This window comes from Camponotus floridanus, unplaced genomic scaffold, assembly GCF_003227725.1.
Source record: "Camponotus floridanus strain SB8 unplaced genomic scaffold, Cflo_v7.5 scaffold3, whole genome shotgun sequence".
In the NCBI taxonomy this organism is placed as follows: domain Eukaryota; kingdom Metazoa; phylum Arthropoda; class Insecta; order Hymenoptera; family Formicidae; genus Camponotus; species Camponotus floridanus.
The window spans coordinates 5,302,300-5,326,470 of record NW_020229436.1 but is presented as its reverse complement, the minus strand read 5'-3'; the positions used below and the strand labels follow the sequence as shown (position 1 = coordinate 5,326,470).

Below are 24,171 nucleotides of genomic sequence, written 5' to 3'. Positions count from 1 at the left end.
CAGGAATAAGAAACAGACCTATTCATATATTCATTCATACACAGAAAAAAAAGAAGTGTCAAATCAAAACTTATATATACTGAAACTAACGTGTTCATTGTTTCGTATATACGCAACAATTTATAGTCTTCTTGGAAGAATTTAATAATTTTAAATTTCAACAATATTATAATCTTATTTTAATATTGCAATTGTCACCTCAAGAATATATAATTATTTAATTTTATTTTAAGAAAATTATGATCTTTGATTTAAAAATGTTATTTTCTATCCAACATTGTTTCTTTTCCATTCAAGAAAATTAAATCTTAAATCATAAGAATATTTTTCTTGATTGAACTATGTAAAATGGCTTTATTCAAGCAATTATATCTTTCTTTAATCAACGCAATATAATCTCATTTCAAGATTTCCACGTTAAAACTAAATATATTTTCAAAACAATAATATCCTTTTTTTCTGTGAATGAGTGACTGACGGTGAATGGAATCATTCATGCATTCATTCATATGTAAAAAGTGAGATTGTGGAGACCTCTGTTGGACAACTAGAAGAGATTTGTTCTCTTAGCTGCGCTGGCGTGGACGTGCAACCATGTGCATGTCGTTTAACCTCCATTGTGAAACATATCCGAGTATATTTGATCATCTTCGATATATCTTGAATTAATTTTTTACAATGGGAAAGCAAAAGCGGCAGCGGCATAAGCCTCACAAGGAAAACCCCACTGGATTGCCATCCGTCAAAGAATTTGAATTAAGTGAGGGAATTACGGAGGGAGCCAAAGAGAAAGTTTTGCAGAATGCTTATGGAGATGTAAGCACATGTAAATTTATCAATGTGATGTATATTGTCCAACAAAGGATTAAATTAATATAATTGATAAAATTATATTAACAGAACAGAATTCTTTGATCTCTTTATTGTTTATAATATTTTTTCTCAAATAGGTTCAGTCGTGCAATCTTGAAGAGAAATTATCTGCTTTGCAAATATTGGCGTCAATGTCATGTGATTCTTCTATGGCCAAGCAAATTGCTAAAGATGGAATAGCAAAAATAATTGGACCGCTACTGATGGATCGTAATGCCGCTATACAAGCCAATACTATACATACTCTAAGAGATATTGCTGAAAATGGTAGGGAAGATGCTTATAATGATTTAATTAAGGATGATATTATGACTCCACTGACTGCATTCTTGAAACAGGTACAAAAAATGCATCATTAATGAATTATATATATATTTATTAATTATATATATATATATATATATATATATATATATATATAACACAAGCATTAAAACTCACCCTGTATATATATATATAATAAATATATATATATATATATATTTATTATATATATATATATATACAGGGTGAGTTTTAATGCTTGTGTTAATCTTTTTATCATGCAGGAGATTACTGACTGCATAATAAATTAATCAGTACATAAATGTCAATTATTTGGATTGACTGTATCTAAGGTCCGAATATAATGTGTACAATTAAAGCAAATTAAAAGCTGAAATTATATAGTATGGATTTATTATTATTATTATTAAAGCTACATATTTATTATTATTATTACTATTATTATTATTACTATTATACATATTATATTTAGGCCTTCGATACGGTTGATTCAAATAATTGACATTTATGTACCGATCATTTTTTTATGCATTCGGTAATCTCCCGCATGATAAAAAGATTGACACAAGCATTAAAACTCACCCTGTATAAATATATATATATATATATATATATATATATATATATATATATACATATATATATATTTAACATATATATTATATTTTAATATATCTAAAATTACTATACATTAAAATCAATTATTATAATATATAATAGTATGATGAATTAACGTTTTTGTCTATAGCATTCAGATTGGGAGCCGAAAAAAGCAAGAGAAGAGAAAGAGACATTTATTCAGGCAATTGATTTATTGCGAATATTATGTGCAAATAATGAAATTGCACTTAAGTGTGTCAATGAGGAGGATTTAGTCTCATTTTTAATCAAATTTTTAGATATTAACATTTATGGAATGGAAATTGTTACAATTGCTACGCAATGCATGGTATGTCTATCGGATGAGAATGACATTGCTATTAAGAAAATTAAACAGAGTCAGTCAATTTTATTTAATCTACTGGATTTGAAAATGGATGATGAAAAAACTGCCTCTAAAATGCTGGCCTTAAAAACTTCTGTAGCTAATCTATTAATCAATATAAATAATTATGCAGATAGTAATCAGATGCAGATGTTTTGCAAAATGTTATTGATACTTTCTGAAGTACTTGCTGTTGATCATAAACAAGTGTTGGCTTGTTTAATATCTATTTTGCCTCATGAAAATAATGCTGCCTCGAACGATAAAAGGAAAAAGGTACAAGAAAATAGAAAGATATTGGAGTCACAAGAACAAGCTTTGCAAATTCTAGCAAACTTATGTTACGAAGACGAAGACAGTGACAGTGACATCGATTCTGACATTGATAATCCTGAAACAATAGACATAGAGTCTGAATGTTTGGATGATGATTCTATGAATGACAATTTGAAAATAACGTCGACATTTCCAGTAGAACTGATTGAAGTTGTAAGCAATTGTAACTTAATTGATAAAATTTGGGATAAGACTGAACTCGTAGTAGATAAAGACAGCCAGGAAATATTGAATCAAACCACGGAAGGTAAAGCTGTAATAAAACAGTTTCATGATATTCGATGCGCAGCTTATTTGTGTCTAAACAATTTATTATCCAGCATAGAAATCGACGTTTTTGGTGGAATTGATAATTTGTACAGGTAAATTACCTCTAAATTCTTTGAACAGCAAAAACTACTATTTTTCTGTTATATGTTATAATAATTTTCATTTTATTACGTATTCAGGAAGTGGCTGGAAATCGGGACGGCCATATTTAAGGACGTCACTTCGAACGATATAGAGCTGCTGGAAGCGGCTACCGCTGCTATGAGAGCCATTCTTCAACAATTGGCAGAAGTGCGGGCGAACGTTTTTAAACAATTAACTGTTGACGACTGTCAGCCGATGTTAAATGGTGTACGTCAATGTTCCAACGCGAATGTCCGCGTCAACTTGATAAGGATGCTCTGCAATTTGGTACAGATCCTAATGAATAACAAAAATTCCGAAGATTACGAAATGATAAAGGTAATAACTTTCGCGCTTTTCAATCCAATTAGAATTTTCTTACAACAACCGTTTGTCATCGACAGTTTATTTCCACGTTCTTATTGAACATCTGTACAACGGAGACTCAAGCGTGGATTATAGCGGAATCTATAGACGCAATTATGGACATATATGCGGAGGACGAGACTGATTGTTTAGCAGCAGAAATCGAATTGGTGCCAAAATTGTTATCTATAATACCACACTTTAAGAGCAAAGTAATATATTGTTTTGTAAATACATTTCTTAGAATAATACAAATATACTATCGGTATAATTTTTCATTTTACAGGTGCGACAGCAGAAAAAACAATTAAAAGATAACATGTCAGTGGTATCAACTGTAAATGCAAACTTAACAAGGTTTATAAAATATAAACAGAAACAAATAAGAAATCTTAGACAAAAGAGTTAAAAAAACTCTGTTAAACGGTTATTTAAATGAATTATAGAGATCATGTGATTGGAGCTATTTTTACAATAAATAATTTATTCAAAAGCACTCCTTCGGAAAAAAAAAAAAAAAATATATATATATATATATATATGTATATATATATATGTATATATGTACTTGTTCTTTTTTTCAATCTTTGCACCCTTTTTTATTTATTTCAAATTATTGCTTAACTTATGCATTTTTAACTCAAAATAGGATTATATTTCTTATCACAGGATAGGATTTTAACTTTATTTCTATGGAGGCTTAGGTTTTATTTCTCATATCAATAAATAATGAAAAGTATACTTAGAATATTTCACAGTATAACATATCGCAATGTGTCGGAAACGTAAAGGTAAATCACTATAATCATGTAGCATAAAAGAAATGCTAGAATTCCGTAGCGAATTTTATCGCAGAAAGATAAGACATCGTTAGTATGAAATCGTCAATGATCAAAACAAGGAAACGTCGAAACGAAGACACGTAATATACAGCCTTCGAGTAATAGCTCGTTTGTATAGAAGTAGTAGATTCTTTCGTTGCATCAAAGTTAAGAACTTACAGGCGACATTTGCGCATAAAAATCGCGGTAAGATTTCACTGGTAAATCTGAAATCAGACGAAACTTCAAGATTTCAAAAGGATCCTCTCTTACCATTGTTTTCCAGGCTCTTGTTTCCATTCTTTGAGAGCCTGGACTCGGGAATATCTTTTAGACTTAGCGCGCTATGCCTCCTAGGCTTTGGTATGGGGTTCACCTCGTCCAAGAGTTCGGATTTGTGCCGGATCGGTTCGGAAATGTGTAGCTCAATCACCTTTACCGCGTCCCGTGGTGCCGCGACTGGTATTGGTGGATCTGTTAATCGGACAATATGAATATCTTTCTGCTCGCACGGTAACTTTTTAAATTCTAACTTAATCGGACCCGATGGACTATCCACCATATTCTCGAAGAAGTGCCGCCGATTCGTCTGAATGGACAATCGGGTGTTCGTCACCTGGTCGTGATCCGGATCGTGACACGTGTCATTATCGATATTTTCTTGTTCTTTGGACGCTTTGTTTCTACTCTCCAGAGCTTTGATTTGCTTTTCGATCTTCTCAATCTCCTCCTTTACGGAAAAACTATCGCTTCGCGTTAACGTTCCGGATGAATCTTTTTTTCTCAAACAGACTTCGTCAGATTCTGGATCGACATCCTTGATAATCTCAATTTTTTCTTGGGACGTTCTGTTGTACTCTATGTTTATAGGATCTTTTTCGATAGGATCCTCGGTAACCGTATTCGTCGTTTCCTCTGCCTTCATCTCCAGTTCGACTTCCTCCAAAGTTTCATCGGAGTTACACGCTGATCTTTCTTCTGAAGAATCCTTTTTCTCATTCACTTCAGGCACACAATCCTCCAAAACTTCACACGATTCATTTTTCTCGGTACTTTTCGCAATATCATCGGATAATGTATCTTCGGCAGTTTTTAATAGTAACTCATCCTGCTTCTCTTCTTTTTGCGTTGATTTTTCATTTAATTCCTCACAGCTCTTCTTTGTCATCTCATCGATATTTTCCGTGGCTTTCGTGATATCAATAGGCTCGATTATCTGAAGCTCGAGTTTACTCGCTTCTGGTTTAAGCTCTGTTTTATTCGTCTCTGGTCGACTGTCAGTTTCCTAGGAAAATATTGTACAATTAATTCTCTCGATAAATATATCATTTATTATACAGGGTATGTCAGATCACCCGTACCACCCATTTAAAAACTAGAGAAGTGGTTATTTCAAAAAAGTAAAAAACATTTTCTTTATAAATCGGGTGCGCTCTATCGAATGATATGGTGATATTTTCAATTTCTGGTTCCGGCCAGAAATAGGCGATTCAGACTGGAAGTGCATTTTTTTAAATGAAACCCCCTATTTTTCATTGCATATTCTTGTAGCTTACCTCGAGAGCTTTCCAAAACACTGTAATAAATTATTTTTCCATTAAGTATTTTTCGAGTTATGAGGCTTGAAATTATTTCTTAATTTTACATAAACCATAAAATATCTTGTTTTAAAAAATGCACTTTCGGTCTGAATCGCCTATTTCCGGCCGGAACCAAAAGTTGAAAATGTCACCATTTGATAGAGCGCACTCGATTTATAAAGAAAATATTTTTTGAAATAACCACCTTCTCTAGTTTTTAAATGGGTGATACGGGTGGTCTGAAATACCCTGTATATAAGTATTCTATTTCCACATACCAGAGGAGTCTCCAAAGGCTCCTTCCGTTTCGGTGGTTGCGGTGCTCTTCGTTTTTTACGTCCGTACGTGCTCGCCGTACTGGTAACGGATACGCAACTGTTAATAGACAAATTCGATTTCCTCACAGCATCTTGGCTGAATCTCTTGAAGACGTAATCTTCAGGCACGTTTTCATTCTCATCCTTCAAGCTCACGTTGCCGGATTGATTGGCCAGATCTTCCTCGAGGTCCGACGTGGTTCCGTTCAACCTCTGCGACGATCTATTGCCGAATCTTCGCCTAAGCCAAGAAATTATATCAATATAAGCAAACTTTGTAATAATTAAATTTATATCTGTAGTGAGGAATTATTTTGTATTGTTAATAGAAATTTAATTTCATTACTTGATACTTGCAACAACTGAAACTTTGAACTATCACAAGTGTTAAAAGGGTTAATATAAAAGAAGCAAAGGATCTTACATTGGTGGAACCGGAGTTCTTTCTGATTTGTCATGTAGACCACCATTTTGCTTGGGATGCTTCTCCTCGAAATTTAAAGGTGGTATCTTGTCCGTTGGCCTCGGGCTGACCTGTCCAAACCTAGATAAAATTATCGAATATAAATAAAATAAAGATGGGAAGGCGAAACTGTGCTGAGATGGACGTAGCGTATAAGAAGGTAAAAAATTGACTTATCATTTTTCAAACATATAATTGCAAGAATGACATTGCTTTATGTTAGATTTATTTTTGTTTACATGACATTGATAAGGATCCGGAATAGAATGGAAACGTACGTTTGTCAAATATCGTTAACGATTTATATTTGTTCTAATACTGTCAGCGTTTTACTTTTGCGAATTATTTTCCATGTTATTTTATAATGACTTCATTTTTGTCTGCTTTTGTCAATAAGAATATATGGTTAATTATTGATCACGACACCTAATTCTATTATTTTATTTTTACAAATAGCATTCTTGCAATTATACAGTGATGGGAAAAAGTTCCGGGACGGCTGGATAATTTGAAAAATACGCATCACAGAGGAAAATGACCTAGACAAAAGTTGTAGGATTTTTCCCGGGCAATCCGACGGTGACCTTAGATTTGACCTTGGATAGTCATTTGAAGGTCACATAAAGATTACCTTCAATTTCTTAAATGGAACTCCCTATTTTTCATTGCATATTCTTGTAGCTTATCTCGAGAGCTTTCCAAAACACTATAATTAAGTACTTTTTGAGTTATAAGGCTTGAAATAATTTCTTAATTTTACATAAACCATCTAGTAAACCATAAATATCTAGTAAACCATTCATTTTTCGATTATCTTACCTTCATACTTTTAGGTACAAAATAATGAGAGGAATCAATTGGTGTAAAGAAAACACATAGTTGTTTCTAAGAAAAAATATGTAATTTGCAATTAACAATTCCATATTTTTTCTTAAAAACAACTGTATGTTTTCTTTACACCAATTGATTCCTCTCATTATGTTGTACATAAAAGTATGAAGGTAAGATAATCGAAAAATGAATGGTTTACTAGATATTTTATGGTTTATGTAAAATTAAGAAATTATTTCAAGCCTTATAACTCAAAAAGTACTTAATAAAAAGGTACTTAATTATAGTGTTTTGGAAAGCTCTCGAGATAAGCTACAAGAATATGCAATGAAAAATAGGGAGTTCCATTTAAGAAATTGAAGGTAATCTTTATGTGACCTTCAAATGACTATCCAAGGTCAAATCTAAGGTCACCGTCGGATTGCCCGGGAAAAATCCTACAACTTTTGTCTAGGTCATTTTCCTCTGTGATGCGTATTTTTCAAATTATCCAGCCGTCCCGGAACTTTTTCCCATCACTGTATGTTTGAAAGCTGACAAGTCAATTTTTTACCTTTTTATACGCTACATCCATCTCAGCGCAGTGATTTCGCCTTCCTGTCTTTATTTTATTTTGATTGTTATCTATCAACCACTTTTATTAATTTTAATTTTTATCGAATATAATTTTAATTTTAATGAAAACAACTTCAATGCAACTCCCAAAATCGTATCTTTGTCACAGACTAATGATACTATATTTTAATTTCCGTTAAAAATTTTTAATTTATGTCAATTTTTTAATCTTAAATTCTAGCATCTTTGAACTTTAAATGCAAAATTTCTATTTATAATATCCAATTATATTAATCAATAAGAGAATCTCTTTTAAATATATACATATAATAATAATAATAATAATAATAATAAATTATTAAATGTTTTTAATTTTATGAAATCTCGCCTTCTGACTGGTGGTTTCGGTGTGAGATCAACACCCATGATAGACGTCGTTGTGTCTTGCGGATTTCCATCGTAGATTTTGGCAGGATCCCCGTTCACTGTCACATTCGAGCTGTATCTCGAGGAATTATTGTCGAGAGTGTACTTCCTCCTCCTCGTCAGAGTACCCAGAGCTTCATCGAACTCCTGCTGATCCTTCGAGAGACGTGGTGGAACTATTGGTTTATCGTAAGGCTCCCTCTTGTACGTCGTCGAAACTGCAGCACGCGATAAGTTGCATTTTAATTTACATGGTAAAGTACATCATTGATTACATAAACGTTGCGGCACTCCATTCTCTTATTTTGCATATACACTCTACGAAAAAAGAGCTTATTTTTACATTTCTAGATTGTCTTAAATATATGTAACATGAATATATGTGAAATTAATTGTAAAATAAAATATTACACATAAATATTAAATAAATATTAAATTAAAAATAAAATATTAAATAAATATTAAATATATATAACATTAATTATATATAAAATATATATTTATAAAGCACTTTATATAAAAATACAATAGATTTAAGACAATTTGGAAAATAATTTTCTCATTTATTATTGTATTCATATTATGGTACATTTTATTTTCCAATTTAATTCAGATGGAATATGTTTTATGAACGAATGTGATTAACTGGATGAACGAACCTGTTGTGATCGTCGACCGTTTTTCTACCGGTTCCGAAGGTTCTTTGCGCTTTCCAAACAATCCACTCCTAAAACATCGAAAATCAACATTGAATCAAATGTTCAATATTATCTTATTATTGAATCATAATAAAAAGGCGCAAATAGTGTTTATATAGACTGAGTTTTTAATTTATACAGGGTGTTTCAGATCACCCGTATCATCTATTTAAAAACTAGAGAAGTGGTTATTTCAAAAAAGTAAAAACATTTTCTTTATAAATCGGGTGCGCTCTATCGAATGGTGATATTTTCAACTTCTGGTTCCAGCCGGAAATAGGCGATTCAGATCGCAAGTGCACTTTTTAATGGAACCCTCTATTTTTCATTGCATAATCTTGTAGCTTACCTCGAGAGCTTCCCAAAACATTATAATAAATTATTTTTCCATGAAGTACTTTTCGAGAGTTATGAGGCTTGAAATCATTTCTTAATTTTACACAAATCATAAAATATCTTATAAAATATTCATTTTCCAATTATTTTACCTTAATACTTTTATGTACAAAATAATGAGAGGAATCAATTGGTGTAAAGAAAACATACAGTTTTTAAGAAAAAATATGGAATTGTTAATTGCAAATTATATATTTTTTTCTTAGAAACAATTATGTGTTTTCTTTACACCAATTGATTCCTCTTATTATTTTGTACATAAAAATTAAGGTAAGATAATGGAAAAATGAATATTTTATAAGATATTTTATGGTTTATGTAAAATTAAGAAATGATTTCAAGCCTCATAACTCGAAAAGTACTTCATGGAAAAATAATTTATTATAGTGTTTTGGAAAGCTCTCGAGGTAAGCTACAAGAATATGCAATGAAAAATAGAGGGTTCCATTTAAAAAAATGCACTTCTGGTCTGAATCGCCTATTTCCAGTCGGAACCAGAAGTTGAAAATATCACCATTCGATAGAGCGCACCCGATTTATAAAGAAAATGTTTCTACTTTTTTTAAATAACTTTTAAATAACACTTCTCTAGTTTTTAAATAGGTGGTACGGGTGGTCTGAAACATCCTGTATATAATGATAACTTTTTGGATTAATGTATAATGATTATGTCATTCAGTCAGGAATGCTCTGATTCCGCCAGTAGGCGACAAATAACAATCGCGTTTCGTGTTAGTTCCTTAACGGATTCACGTGGCATTTACGCGCACGCAAAGATGATGAAATTGCGGGCCGCGTCGTTTGACATACTTTGTACATGCGCCAGAAAATTTATAATCAAGCTAGCACTGCTTATCATTCACGTTCTAAAAATTTTTGCCAATTGAAAGATCTTTCGAACTGAAATTTAATTAAACTATACGACGTCGCTCGGCGAATTTAAAAATAAAATCGTGAAAGTCATCGAAAAAAATATCGTACCGGATATATACAGCACCCGTGACGTCCGCAAGCGCATTCTTTAGCCATCACATGCGAGTCAAGTGCCTCTAGAATGCCTCGAAACACATAATCGACTTATTGTGCGAAGGAAAGAAAGAGAGGGAGAGAGAGAGAGAGACAACGAATTCCCTAAAATAAGAGCTACGAAATTCTCCCATATGCATTTGTAGTCGTGTTAGAGGCGTTGATTGTATTCATCCTCATCATCCGTTTAATGTCACTTCCATTTTACCGACGATAATTTGAAGCGCACTTGTATTCGTCTCATTCCATGTACTCTCGGGTGTAATTTAACTTTCGGTACGACGCAGATTCTTCGGCTTCTCGCACTTTTCCGGTCAATTCGAAATATTCCGATTGCCAATCAGACCAGAACTCTCTGTTGTTTCTAATGAAAGTATTTTTAGTCACGCGAATAACGCGAGAGTATCCCTTTATATACAGGATTGACTTTCGGAAAAAATGTGGCACGACTTTCATACAATGTAATTATACGTGATATCGCGGATAATTAATTTTCCCGTTTTAGAAGAAGAATAGATTCAATTCAAAATTGAAAAAAAAAATAGAAGAGGCTCGCTAGGGAGAATATTATTATGTTTCATATCAATATCGATATCAAAATCAGCTGTTTTACGGATTATTTATATTTCTTTGTATCTTCTTTTGTAAAAATTGTGGACAGAAATTTCTGCACGATGCCCGGACGTGCATGTGTCGGAATTTTAATGCATCATAGTCTATAAATATCCTTTGATCGTTCGCCAAGTAACAGTGCTATCGATAATCTAAACCGCGAGTGCAAGTTCAAGTTCAATAAACCTGCGACGATAATTTGGGAATATCCGCCAATTTTGATTCATATACATTATCGCTGCTCGCATAATCTTCACAAATGTTTACATAATCTTATCATGCAACGAGATGCAAGGGCAAAGAGAAAATTTATTTCGAATCACTCACCAAGACTTGATCGAGAAGCTGTTCGACCTCTTCTTCCGGCTTCTGCCGAACGTCCAGAATTTGTGCTTGGATTCCTTCGATGATTTACCCTCGTGATGCATTTGCGACTGAGAATTCGTCGTATCATCGTTAAATGGATTTAAGTGCTCCGGATAATCGTAGATCGATACACTGGGTCGTCTGGACCTCTGGGACGACGACATGATTTACCCGTCAAATTTCGATCGGTGTCTCGAGAGAGATGTTGGGTGAAATGTCGTGGGAGTCCTTCGTGCACAGGTCATCGATTTTTCGTTACAGCTCCTCCCACAGTCCTCGCAATCTGCAAACTAATTTCGCCGGCATATTAATCCGAATCGATCGAGTAGGCTATTCATGTATTAAAAACCCGTGTTAGAATATTTAAATATCAGCGTATATCGGATACAAAAAAAATACGCCTCCAAAGTATTTAAAATATGAAACATTATAATTGCGTTATATATAAATATATATTTTTTAATTTTAATTTTAAATGATCCGCTCCCGACAGCTCGATCATGTAACTAAATTGAGAAAAAAATTGTAAATTTGACTAAACATTTTCAACGAATTATTATTTTTTTAATTGAAATATTTAAATATTTAAATTAAATACGACATATTAAACCTAATATGACAATCTACTTAATTTAAATACTTAAATATTTCAATTAAAAAAATAATTAGTTGAAAATATTTCATACATATATATTTTATTTATTTTATGTATTAATCAAGTTTACAATTTTTTTCTCAGTGCAGTCGTATATTAATCAACATTTTGATTTTAAATGGTTAAAGATTCAGAGAAGCTATAGAATGACACTTGGACGATTCTAGGACCTAATAAATAATAATTATGTTAACGCTAGATATTATTCCATAATATTATTAAATATAATCGCATTTATATTGTATCTTATAAATACAATTAAAATAAATTGATTGACGAAGTAATTAAGATAAAGATGAAATAAAATGTTTCGAAGTCGAAAAATAAATCGTCCTGCCGACTGTCTTGTACACTACTTTCATTAAATTAATGTGTTACGTCACTAATTGAAGATCACGAGAACGATAAAATTTGTCGGCATTTGTTCGCAATTAATTACTAAGCGAGCTATCAGCAGCTGGATCATAGACGATAAATGAGAGGAAAGGAGAGCGATAATTGTTGGACGTGCGTACGTCAATTCGGTTAAAATTGAATGATCCGGAATGAAGCACAACGGCCGATATTGCTACAAGCCGACGAGGAATTAAGTTGGTGACACTAAAAGACCGTAAACATGCGTCACGCATAACCAGGTTAACAAGATGTCTAATCGTCCGCTGGATTAAAACGCAGCTGTATGTCATTTACATGCAGTTACAATGCAATTGCAAGCTGTCCTTCTTATCCTTTCGATTACGCGATGGATCGATACTTTCATCTTTATACAATCTTAATGCAATTTTTTTTCCTCGATTTTAACGTAGAGTTTTTTATGACAAAATTATGAAAATATTCTGAAAATATTTGAAATCAAATATAGTTATTTTGATTCGCAAGGATTTTTATGACTTGGATCGTTTAAATGATTTGTGTATTTTTAGAAATAAATATAATCTTAGAGATCTTAAGAGATGGTAGCGAGAATAGGAAGAACGAGTGCGTACTAAAATGCGGATTGGTGCGTGCAAATAATGTCTAATAAATGCAATTAGTTCAATTAGCTCGTCGCGTTCGCGCTTCGTTTTGCTCATCTTACGCATAGCGACTCGGAATTATTCGATCATGCGTAACTTTCGAACACGGTTCGCGTGTGTATTCTATTTTAGTCTAAGACAACGGAACGCAAAATACGTTTGAAGGTTTTATGCTAATACTTGTCATATAGTGCTGATGCACGCGTAAGTCACTCACGAATAATAAATCGTTGATGATCTCAGGAAAAAATGTATAAATATCGGTAAATATACATATTTTGCGAGGCGGAAGGAAATCAAGATTGATCGATTTTTTATCGTTTAACATAAAAAATATTATAAAAAATGTTACTTGTAATAATTTTGCGAGACATACAAATATTTATATAGTTTTTTTTACTATCACACACACACACACACACACACACACACACACACACACACACACACGTGTTCATAAAATTAAATTTTCCACAATTTCTGTTACAAAAAAATTGTATTTTGACGAAAGGCGAATTTCATTGTAAACGACATTCGATTAAATTTTTCCGCAGTTATTTTGGAATACGTTAACCCGAGTGAACTTTATAAGGTATGCGAATGTCCAATAGTCATCCGAATCGTTTCATCTTGTAATCCGAGGCGCCATTAAATTACACAGGATATTCTACAGTGACCTTTCAACTCTCGGATATTTTGTCCAATTTGAAATTTGAAATTGACCTTTTCTCAGCAGGAATATCGAGGAAGGTCATTAATCATCGATGTTATTTTCCTGACATTTCCTTAATGTTGCTTAGTAAACAAATCTTTGTAAATAATCCACGCGTTATAAAATATATTAAACACGCTATTAAAATACGATAAAGAGAATTTTATTATCCTTTAGATTCTGCATCCCTGAAATTCGATTCTCAGAAAATAATTTCTAACTCTATCGTTTCGAAAAATTTTGATCGACTTTTCGTCCCAAGTTCATCTGCGGACAGATAAAAATGGCACGATAAATAATTTCGAGACACTCCGTATGCTTACGCGTTTTATTATCGGACGCCGAGCACAATCGATCGATCTTTGATTATGACGTAACCGTCTGATGCACAAGTTTCGCAACTCGCGAGTAATGCGCTTGGAAAAAGATCTCCTTGTGTCTCGAGTTAACACGCGTCGAGCTTCTCCTCCCCCTCATCATCCTTCCTCATGTGCTCTACAATGCATACCACGTGGCACGTATCATCTGCGAGAAGCGACCGGAGCGTGTCGCTAACATAACGAGCACAATAAGAAGGCATACTAAATATACTCAGGCGTGACGGATACATGGAAAAAAAATAAGTGTCAAAACTTACATACTTAAACTAACGCGTTCATTGTTTCGTATAGACGCAACAATTTATAATCTTCTTGGAAGAGTTTAATAATTTTATTAAATTTCAACAATATTATAGTCTTATTTTAATGTTGCAATCTTCTTGGAAGAGTTTAATAATTTTATTAAATTTCAACTGCAATTGTCACCTCAAGAATATATAATTATTTAATTCTGCTTTAAGAAAATTATAATCTTGGATTTTAAAATGTTAGTTTCTATCTAACATTGTTTCTTTTCCATTCAAGAAAATTAAATCTTAAATCATAAGAATATATTTTTCTCGATTGAACTATATAAAATGGCTTCAATCGAGTAAGCAATTATTCAAGCAATTATATTTTTCTTTAATTAACGCAATATAATCTCATTTCAAGCTTTCCGTGTTGAAACGAAATATATTTTCAAACAATGTCCTTTTTTTCTGTGCACGTACTAATTCCTTAAGCGAGTAATAAGCGACGTTCTCTGTCTCACCTGTTATTTTCCGAATAATCTGATTATCCAAGTAATAGATAGATCCAAGTAATTTGCTATAGATTCCGGGAGCTTCGGAAAATCCTTTCAAAGATCAGCCGCTGTGCAAAGTCGACCGCGGGCAGAGAGGGGATTTAATCTAATCTCTCCCTCTCTCGTTGTTGACGGGAGAAGCATTTCACTGCATAAGCAAGTGCCCTCGCACTTTATTTAATCGCTAGGATGACGCGAAATCGATCGCTGATTTCGATAAGACTTAATAGGGGCATCCCGTTTTTATCTCTCTTTTTATCCTGTCTATACAGGATATCGCGAAATTTTTCTTCTTCAAGCGTAGTTTACAAAATGTATAATAACAAAAGCGTTTCTGGTATTCTTTGATACATGGGTGACCGCGAAATAATTTCTGTGTTTTGCATTTGAGTTTACGTGGCGGTAAATCGTCCTTGAAGGTCGGATTGAATAATAATAATTTCAATATTGACGTTACCACATTTGTCAGCTGTATATAATTTAAACAAGCGATATATCTAAGTTTAACCGCAATGATTCATTATCCCATGGGACTAAACTCGCGAACAATGTAACTTATCTTATTCTCATCGGACTTTTCGATGCGTTGGAATGCAAACTGATTAAAAATTGAGTAAAAGATCGGGGTGATAAAAATAGTTAAAAACAAATATAATTAAAAACAAATATAAGTAAATATAAATAAATAAACAATATCTCTCAAATAAATCTCCCTTTTATTAATTTCTTTTTGTACTCTTTTTTAACAAAGATTGTGTTAATTTTAATTAAAAATTTTCAAAAAAATTTTTAATTAAAATTAACACAACCTTTATTAAAAAATACATAAATGGTCCAAATGATAAATCAATCATAATAATAAGATAGGGTTATTTAAGACCAGGAAAAGCGCAGGTGGTTTTTTCCAGCGGACTTTTTTTATTCAATAAAAATTGAATAACTCGATATAAATAAAAATAATTAAAAATAAATGAATAAAGGATATCTCTCGAATAAATCTCGAATTTTACTTATCTTTTCTGAGATTTAGAAAGAAATTGAAAGAGAGAAAAAGAAAGCTAAATTTCTCTTGTAAATGTATGTAATAAAATTACAATTAAAAAATTAAAATTGACAAATTACAATTAAAAAATTATAATTAACACAAATGTATGCGCTTTAAAGAAAATACGGAATATCATCGTCACTTACAAATCGAGCAGAACATAAGGAACGTTTTATATTAAATGAACAAGATCTCTATATAATTAAAATCAAGTACACATGAATGTACAAAAAAAGTATCGACGCATCGGGATCTGATGCGCAAAGCAAAGTCGAAAGTCCACTCGGTTAAGGATACGTAAAAAGCCTTTGTTAAAAGTAGGAAACTTGAAAATCGGGCCTCGCGCGTGTGAAAACGCAACAATTTTCTGGCTTCGACCCAGAATCGCGTCCGCTCTGTTTCACCGGAGATATATTTTTGGATCTCGAAAAATATTTTAACGAAATTACATGTCGTACGTGCCTCACGCGATATGATTCTTCTCCAGGATATCGCGGTTCTCTTTCCTTCCTAAAGATTTTTCTAGCTTTTTGACCAAGAAATTAACGGGCATCGATCAATACTCGAAAGTCGCCTGATTTAATTCAATAGTTCGCAGAAAAAGGAAATTTATACAATCAAAGACACGATTTATTTTTAAAGGAAAAAAATCTCAATTGCATTTTCTATGAAATCGTTAACTTCTTATTCTTTTTCAAATACGCGATACTGATATCGCAATTTTAAAATGTGCTTTTTTTACTTGTAACGCAGATAACGTAATCTCTGGGTGACAGCACAAAAGTAAATTCAGTAAAAAAAATCTTATTTTTTATCTTTTTCTGTCTCTCTCTTTCATTCTCGCATTGAGTGAAATTTATCAATTTCCGACAAATAGAAGGCGCAAAAATAAGAGCAAGCACTGCAGACGTTATGATTACGTTATACATGCAACGTTATGATTACGTTATATTGACGTTTCATGTTTGGCTGTGTTAGAACAAGTGTTATCGATCGATGACCTTCGTTACAAAATCACAGTCATAAAATTCTTCATGCAAGTTTCGATACGAATGGTAGAGGGGGACGACACGGTCGCCGGCTCTTAAACTTCGGGGAGACTTCATTAAAGGAGGCCGTTCGACCAAAAATAGAATCTCGTTACAAAGTCGCAATCTCGACGATCGGAAATCGTATTCAAAAATTATTTCGGAATGAATTCCGTCGCATGTGTGGATAGATTTCCGTATACAATATTCGTGGCACACGTAAATCATTAATAACTTTATTACGGGCCAAAGCGGGCCAAGGATTCGCGGCGCATTCGACGAAAATACGACGAATCGAACATCGCCTCGCTATAATTGCGAGACGGAGGAATTTATACGCTTATATCTCGAGCCTTTAACCATATTATCTCATTGGCAATTTTTAGGTATGACGATAACAAGTGACTTGCAACGGTTTACACACGGCTGTCATGTTTTCGTGAGCCGCAAGCGAGCTTATCGCGAACGTGCGGATTATGCTAATATTAAACGCGATATATATATTCGATTCCCGTGTCTCGACAATAAGACAACACGAATGAAATATCGTCGGCATGTGTTCTCCAATCGTTTTAAAAACATTTTGTACGTATACGCAATTGTACGCAAGTGACACTTGGCGTAGCAACTGTCTGCAAAGACGCATCGCGCGATTTATCACGTCGAGAGAAGCGGTGTCGAACAAGACGGTGAAAATTTGCGTTTCACTCTAGGTCCGCGAGAAACTCGCTGCGAAGTCATTGTACTTACGTAAGTGCATGTGTATGTGTGTGTGTGCTGTCGCCGTGACGTGTCGGACTAAGCGATCGTCTCCCAAGACGTAGCTCGATCAAGCACGATGCACTTTCACGAAACTGATCACAGAGCCGTATGGGAAACGCGCGAGGTGGCGAAAATCAAAGTTCAATATGCGACATCGCGAGCGTGCGAACGCGAGTGACGCAAATCCACCCTCCCCCTACGAGTCACGCCGGCAGACTGAGGCCGGCCCGGCCCGCGCGGCTGCGCCGCGTCGACCTTCGGCCGTCTTCGGCCATCTTCGGACGCCTTCGGCCGCCCGCGAATTTCGCGCCGCGTCCGATGATGCGCGAGATTAGCCGAGCGCGCACGGTGCGCAAAATTCAAACTTCGGGGTTGCGCTTCAAAATTTACTACTTTTAAAGTACAGCTGCATTTGATTGACATTTAGGATAGACATTTTCGTTTTTTGTTTATAGAATTCTTTTTTTCACAAAATTCTAAAATCTTCTAAAATTTACGAATCAAATAATTTCATTTGTATCATGTAAATTCTTCTTAATTTCTTAATCTTAATTTAATATTGTTGATTAACGACGTTTACAAAAAAAAGTTTATTAACTACGTTTATTGATTTCCAAGTTTACACAAAAAATGAAAAGTAACGTGATAAAAATCAATTAAATGCTACTGCTTCAAGGAATATTTAAATTTTAGAATGTAATCCAGAGACATGTCATGGTATATAACTGTGCTCATTTATTCATAATTTCGTAATATCATAGATTAACATTAATTTTATTATGCTGATTTATACAAAATTAACATTTTATTGTGCTACTTTTGATTTTTGTGTAAATTTAGAAATAGATAAATAGAGTTAATAAACGTTGTTTTAATCAACAATAAATTGGGAGATAAAAATCAAGAAGAATTTACCTAATATAAATGAAATTGCTTGATTCCTATTTTCGTAAATTTTGGAAGATTTTAGATTTTTATGGAAAAATATTATGTAAACAAAAAAAGTAATTAAAATTTAAACATTCTTTTTCTAATAACATTTATTTAGTAAATCGCAATGTTACATACGCTGACTAATGCTGATTGAATGCAAGCCCGCACATTTCTAAGTGCAGGATGCATGTTTATCGCGTAGGTAGGCGTTAGTAGAACTGGCTTGGAAAATTGCACAAGAAAAGTTGCAAGTAAAAGTACAGAGGCGCAAATTTTGCATTAAGAAAATTAAACCCATTCTACACGAATTAAATCTTTCGTCTCTTCATACGAAACTTTTCCAAATTTTTTCTTTTCAATTTCTAAGAATTCTAAGTCAATCTAATCTTAAGGAATAATTTTCAAATTTTGTTAAATATATTCGCACGTTAAATAAATAAATAAATATAGCACTCGATAAAAGAGACTCTGTGATAACACGAAGTTAAGATTTATTTTATTCGCATGATGTAATGCATGTTTGCATCAATAACGTAAAAATGCAGAATGATGTAAAAATTATGTCCAGAGCGAGCATTATTATTTTTTCTCTTTCAACATTCTCCTTTTATATCATCTCACTCATTGAGATACAATTAGACAGTGATCTCAACAAACGCGATATCTACACTGTATATTTTGATCGATGACATTGCGAATGAAACAACTACGCGTGACGCGTTTACGCACGAATGGCTGCATCTTTATACCATAATTCGCAAATTCGTGATCAACGATACGCACGTCTTCATCTCGCGAAAAATTCAGATGCAGGAATGATTTATCCCATGCTACACACCTCGATTCAATAGTACTGATTACATCGCCAACCTGATAAGATAACTTTTATCGTGCAACTTTATTCAGTAAAGTTTGTTAATATTCCCGGTAGGTGCCTGAGGCTTGTTGAAATTGATAAAAAAAAATATCGACAGGAAAAAAAAGGCGAGAAGGTCTCTTTGCTAGAATAAGGTATCGATAATCCCCGAAAAACAAGCAAAATCAGTCAACTTATAGATATAACGTTGAACGGCTTGAAGTCGTATTTAAGATAGGAAGGATCCGTGAATCTTTTGAAATCATTAGACTTTATTATCCCATAATTCGAGCATTGTACGCGAGTATAATGGAGCCGGCTTTCAAGACTGGCAACGCAATGAGACTCTCTATTGAAAATAATTATGGGTTGATCCCGATGCAACTGATACGAAAAGTTCACCGTACAAAATCTTTTTATTCCTTTGACCATCGGTCTAGTGACGTGACCTTGATGAGAAAAAGAAGATGTCACGCTTTTAAAATAAATGTCACGTTAATTCTCGTCACGGGATAGAATATTATCTATGTGAAGCTAATGCTAATCTCAACAAAAGAATTTCTTTGTGTTTTGCGCGATATATAGTTCGCGATTTTCTTCCACTTATATGAAGGACTAATAGAGGAAAATAAGATTTCCTTATCACGCGCGCATTTTTCAATCGAATTATCAAGTGCCGCGATGTGCTGTAATAGAAGAACAGCTTACGAGATGACCCATTTTCACCTTGACTTGACTGAAATGCTCGGTAGATCAACAACGTTAAACTTGGTTATATTATAAAGTGCAACCTCTATCGTCGCATAAAAATAATACAATCTTCTAAACATTCTTAGGATTAATAACACGAAAACTTGCTCAATTAAGAGATAACAGAGAGTAGATTTTACACAAAACAAGAGAATCAAAGCCACATATGCAGAGTCACAAGCAAGCTTCTCTAGATACGCTTTTAAAAAAAATGTGCTCGCCAGAGGTCATTCAATAAATGTCAGCTTAAACTGCTCTCCCGCTTCAATGACATCTTAAGGAGATCTTTAATGTCTCTTCGCGATTCGTCAAGAATACCCTGCATTATTATTATACGCTCGCAATTAGCTGCCAAATATAAATTTTGTTATACAGGGTGAGCCATTTTAAGTTACCCATCCCAATAACTTTTTTATTTTTCAATGTACAACAAAATGTTTCAAATAAAAGTTGCTTGACTTCGAGGGGGACAGAAGATGGTGGCAAAACATACAAAGAAAATATACAATTGTTTTTAAGAAAAAATATGAAATTGTTAATTACAAATTATATATATTTTTTTAAAAACAACTGTATGTTTTCTTTACACCAATTGATTCCTCTCATTATTTTGTACATGAAAGCATTAAGGTAAGATAATCGAAAAATAAATATTTTACTAGATATTTTATGATTTATGTAAGAAATGATTTCAACCCTGATAATTCAAAAAGTACTTAACGAAAAGGTACTTAATTATAGTGTTTTGGAAAGCTCTCGAAATAAGCTACAAGAATATGCAATGAAAAATAGTAGGTTCCATTTAAGAAATTGAAGGTGACCTTTATGTGACCTTCAAATGACTATCCAAGATCAAATTTTTGCCACCATCTTCTGTCCACCTCGAAGTCAAGCAACTTTTATTTGAAACATTTTGTTGTACATTCAAAAATAAAAAAGTTATTGGAGTGGGTAACTTAAAATGGCTCACCCTGTATATGAGACCGAAAATCGCGGTCGTGTCCTAAATAGAGTGATAATGCAGAATTGTCAGCCAGTCTTGAGAGATTAGCGGCGTTCGTCTAAACGAGGAATGAACGGGTGACGAATCTTTGCGCAAGAAATGCGTAAATTACGAAGGTAAGGTGTGCGAAAACGCATTTGCGCATCGCGCTAATTCTTATGTAACTGAAACAGAGGCTCAGAAATTGAGGCTTGTTCGGTGCGCGCGTACGCGATATGTGCACGCAAACGACAAATGGCTCGGCAACTATGCAAATTTAAGTGCAGGATGATCCATCCGTTCGTTAAACGGGGCGAAGGTCTTCGTCGCGTTAATTCACGTGATTTTTTTTTCACGCTTCGCATCGCGTGGAACGCGTGGAAATATAAAAGTCGCGGGAGGAGCTCGATTAAAACCGCGCGGAAAATCGTTGTCATCAAAATCATTGTTCTAAGGAAGATATAAAAATTAAATCGAGTTTTAACGATCATAAGATACGAGAACAATTTTTTATATCGCGAGTTTTCACTTGAACAGTGTCAGTGATTTTAATCGAACGCTACGAGAGAAGTTAACGACGAAAAATTTGTACGCATGATGAATGTATACATTTGTATGCATTGATGTATACATACTTCAGAATGTTGCGGAAGGAATTATCACGGAAACGTTAAAATGCTAGAAATTAGCGGCGACACGGTTTTAGAAAGACAATCAGAGGAGAATGCACACGAAGAGGATGAAGGAGAACAGCTGGAGGGAAAATCAATGGAAGAGATAGAAGTGATTAAGGGAGTAAAAGAAACAGAGAAGAATAAAAGGGACTTGGAAATTGATAAAAGTATTGCGACATTTTTGCGTGACAAAGGTTTGAGTGAAAATCTCGTCAAGACATTGATTAATGCTGGTCTTACGGATGAACATGTCAGGTTAACTGATAGTGAAGTTGATAAATTGCATAGATGTTTTTCGTATATTAATCAAAATTGTGTAATTTATAATCAAAATGTTATAAGAGAAATTACTTCCGATTATATTAGCAAGATGTAAATAAATATTAAAAAAATAATATGAAAGCTAATCTTAAGAAATAAATCCACAAGACTCATTTTCCTTCCGCGTATCTTTTCCTTAATTTTTTTGTCTTCTATGTTTCTTTTGTCTCTTCAGACTTTTAAAAGCTTTAAATCTAAATGATGATGACATCAACAATTTGCGAGATTTATGGAGAGCAAAGATCGAAATTAAAAGCGACGATTCTTTTAATTCCTCTACATCCGATTCATCATCCGATGACGTGCGCTTGTCATCAAATAATGTCTATTTAAAAAAAGTCTTGAGCAAACCTTTAATTCAAGCTCTTTGCGAAATTGTGGCGAAAAAACCGATCGATCCCGTGGAATATTTAGGCCACTGGTTACTTCATTTCAAGGTCAGTTAATTTGGAAATATAAAGATTCTTCAAACATTGTAACATTAAATATACAGGAGCAAAAAAAATAAAATATTGTAAAATAATTAATATTGTAAAATAAAATTACATTATAAACAAAATTATATTATATATTTTGTAAAATAATGAACTTAAATTATATAAATGAAGAGCGGATAAGAAATAAAGATAACAGAAAGTAAACTAACTCGTTTTCTGATAAAAATGTTAAATTTAGAAAGTACGAGTCGTTAAGATTATAAAGTTTCGATTTCTATTTAAGTCCTTTTTACAGCCTAACTGAATAAAACTTTAAATCTTCGATGGATATAATGTATACAATCTCTGATGTTCGGAGATTTCGTACCAATGAGTCATTATAGACAAATAATGTTTTTCGGATCTATTTATGTACTTATGATGTCATATTTCGTGTTGCAAGAATAATATTCGCTTTATTCAGTAAATTTCTCGATGATGAGAAGATTTGTAATTTTAACAATTTGTACTATAATTTTACTCAAATAAGAATTTTTTTTTTTAATGTCAAGAGTTCAAGAGTTTTTTTACATGTTTTTTTAATATAAATAAATAAGAAATATATAAAAGAAATATATAAATAAGAAATATATAAATTTTAGGTTTGTGAGGAGCGAATTATGCAGCAGAAAGAACGTGACTTGGAACTTTTGATCGATAGAGAAAAATTGAGACTGAAAGTATGAGTAATATTTTATGCATTCTATTGAATTTTCTAAATCATATTTTTCTGAATTATTTAATATTTGATATTTAGAAAATATTTACTTTGTACAATAGGAGGTTGAAGACGAACAAAATGTTTCTGTCGAGGAAAAAAAAGAGGACATATCCGGCGAGGATGGAAATTATATCAATATTTATAACGACACGTTCAATATTTATGAAGACACGAATTGATTATTAATTCAATTTATATATGTATATGCTTAAAAGAAAAAAAAGGCTTAAGAATTAAAAAAGTTTCTGAAATAATTTTACATAAAATATTCTTTATATTAATAATAAATAATTAATAAAATACTAATTATAATTAATAAAAAATAATCACATCCTTGTCATGAGGCAATTTTTTATCATTCTACCTTTGCATAAGAAAAATAGGAATAAAATATGAGCATCGAAATAAAGGAATTTTTAAATAAATAAAAAAAATGTACTCACCAGTATTTGTATTGTTCCTTCGTCTGCTCCATCGTACTAGGAACACAAATCGACTGAAAGACGCACTCAATTAATCCACGACAAAGTGTTCTAATCTTTTCACTCTTTATTCTTTGTATTCGCGCACGTACGTTACAATTTTATCGTACATGAAAACCAGTTGTTTGTCACAATATTCTTTATCAACATAATGATGGATTACTCAGTACTGGACTCTCCCGATTACACAATTAAGATAATTTGAAATACATTTCGTCAAGTACCGAACGATATAGAATCCGTTTGAATGACGTTATATCTG

At 32.9% G+C, this 24,171-nt stretch overlaps 3 protein-coding genes across 5 annotated transcripts; 2 read left to right on the top strand and 1 right to left on the bottom strand.

Moving 5' to 3' along the window:
* Window positions 1-578: 578 nt before the first annotated feature.
* On the top strand, window positions 579-3,729 carry LOC105256344 (HEAT repeat-containing protein 3). Its single transcript, XM_011266177.3, has 6 exons — window positions 579-816; window positions 951-1,211; window positions 1,907-2,841; window positions 2,929-3,211; window positions 3,277-3,450; window positions 3,525-3,729. Exons 1-6 carry the CDS (start codon window positions 679-681, stop codon window positions 3,645-3,647), a joined length of 1,914 nt encoding a protein of 637 aa, XP_011264479.1. The 5' UTR covers window positions 579-678; the 3' UTR covers window positions 3,648-3,729.
* A 232-nt stretch (window positions 3,730-3,961) lies between these two features.
* Window positions 3,962-24,130, bottom strand: LOC105256345. 2 transcript variants are annotated; one of them, XM_011266180.3, is made up of 7 exons: window positions 23,871-24,130; window positions 11,291-11,619; window positions 8,891-8,958; window positions 8,194-8,449; window positions 6,381-6,500; window positions 5,918-6,197; window positions 3,962-5,344 (listed from the first exon to the last, which is right to left on the bottom strand). In XM_011266180.3, the coding sequence occupies exons 2-7, from the start codon at window positions 11,491-11,493 to the stop codon at window positions 4,313-4,315; spliced, it is 1,959 nt and encodes a 652-aa protein (XP_011264482.1). In that variant the 5' UTR covers window positions 11,494-11,619; window positions 23,871-24,130; the 3' UTR covers window positions 3,962-4,312. The 2 variants fall into 2 exon arrangements, with proteins under 2 accessions (XP_011264482.1, XP_011264481.1); XM_011266179.3 differs by lacking the exon at window positions 23,871-24,130 and adding an exon at window positions 17,703-17,929.
* LOC112638394 lies at window positions 21,273-23,652 on the top strand. 2 transcript variants are annotated; one of them, XM_025410028.1, is made up of 4 exons: window positions 21,391-22,164; window positions 22,406-22,667; window positions 23,309-23,386; window positions 23,464-23,643. In XM_025410028.1, the coding sequence occupies exons 1-4, from the start codon at window positions 21,911-21,913 to the stop codon at window positions 23,611-23,613; spliced, it is 744 nt and encodes a 247-aa protein (XP_025265813.1). In that variant the 5' UTR covers window positions 21,391-21,910; the 3' UTR covers window positions 23,614-23,643. The 2 variants fall into 2 exon arrangements, 1 of the variants encoding a protein (XP_025265813.1); XR_003122981.1 differs by lacking the exons at window positions 21,391-22,164; window positions 22,406-22,667 and adding an exon at window positions 21,273-21,372 and having other exon boundaries at window positions 23,487-23,652.
* Window positions 24,131-24,171: the final 41 nt, after the last annotated feature.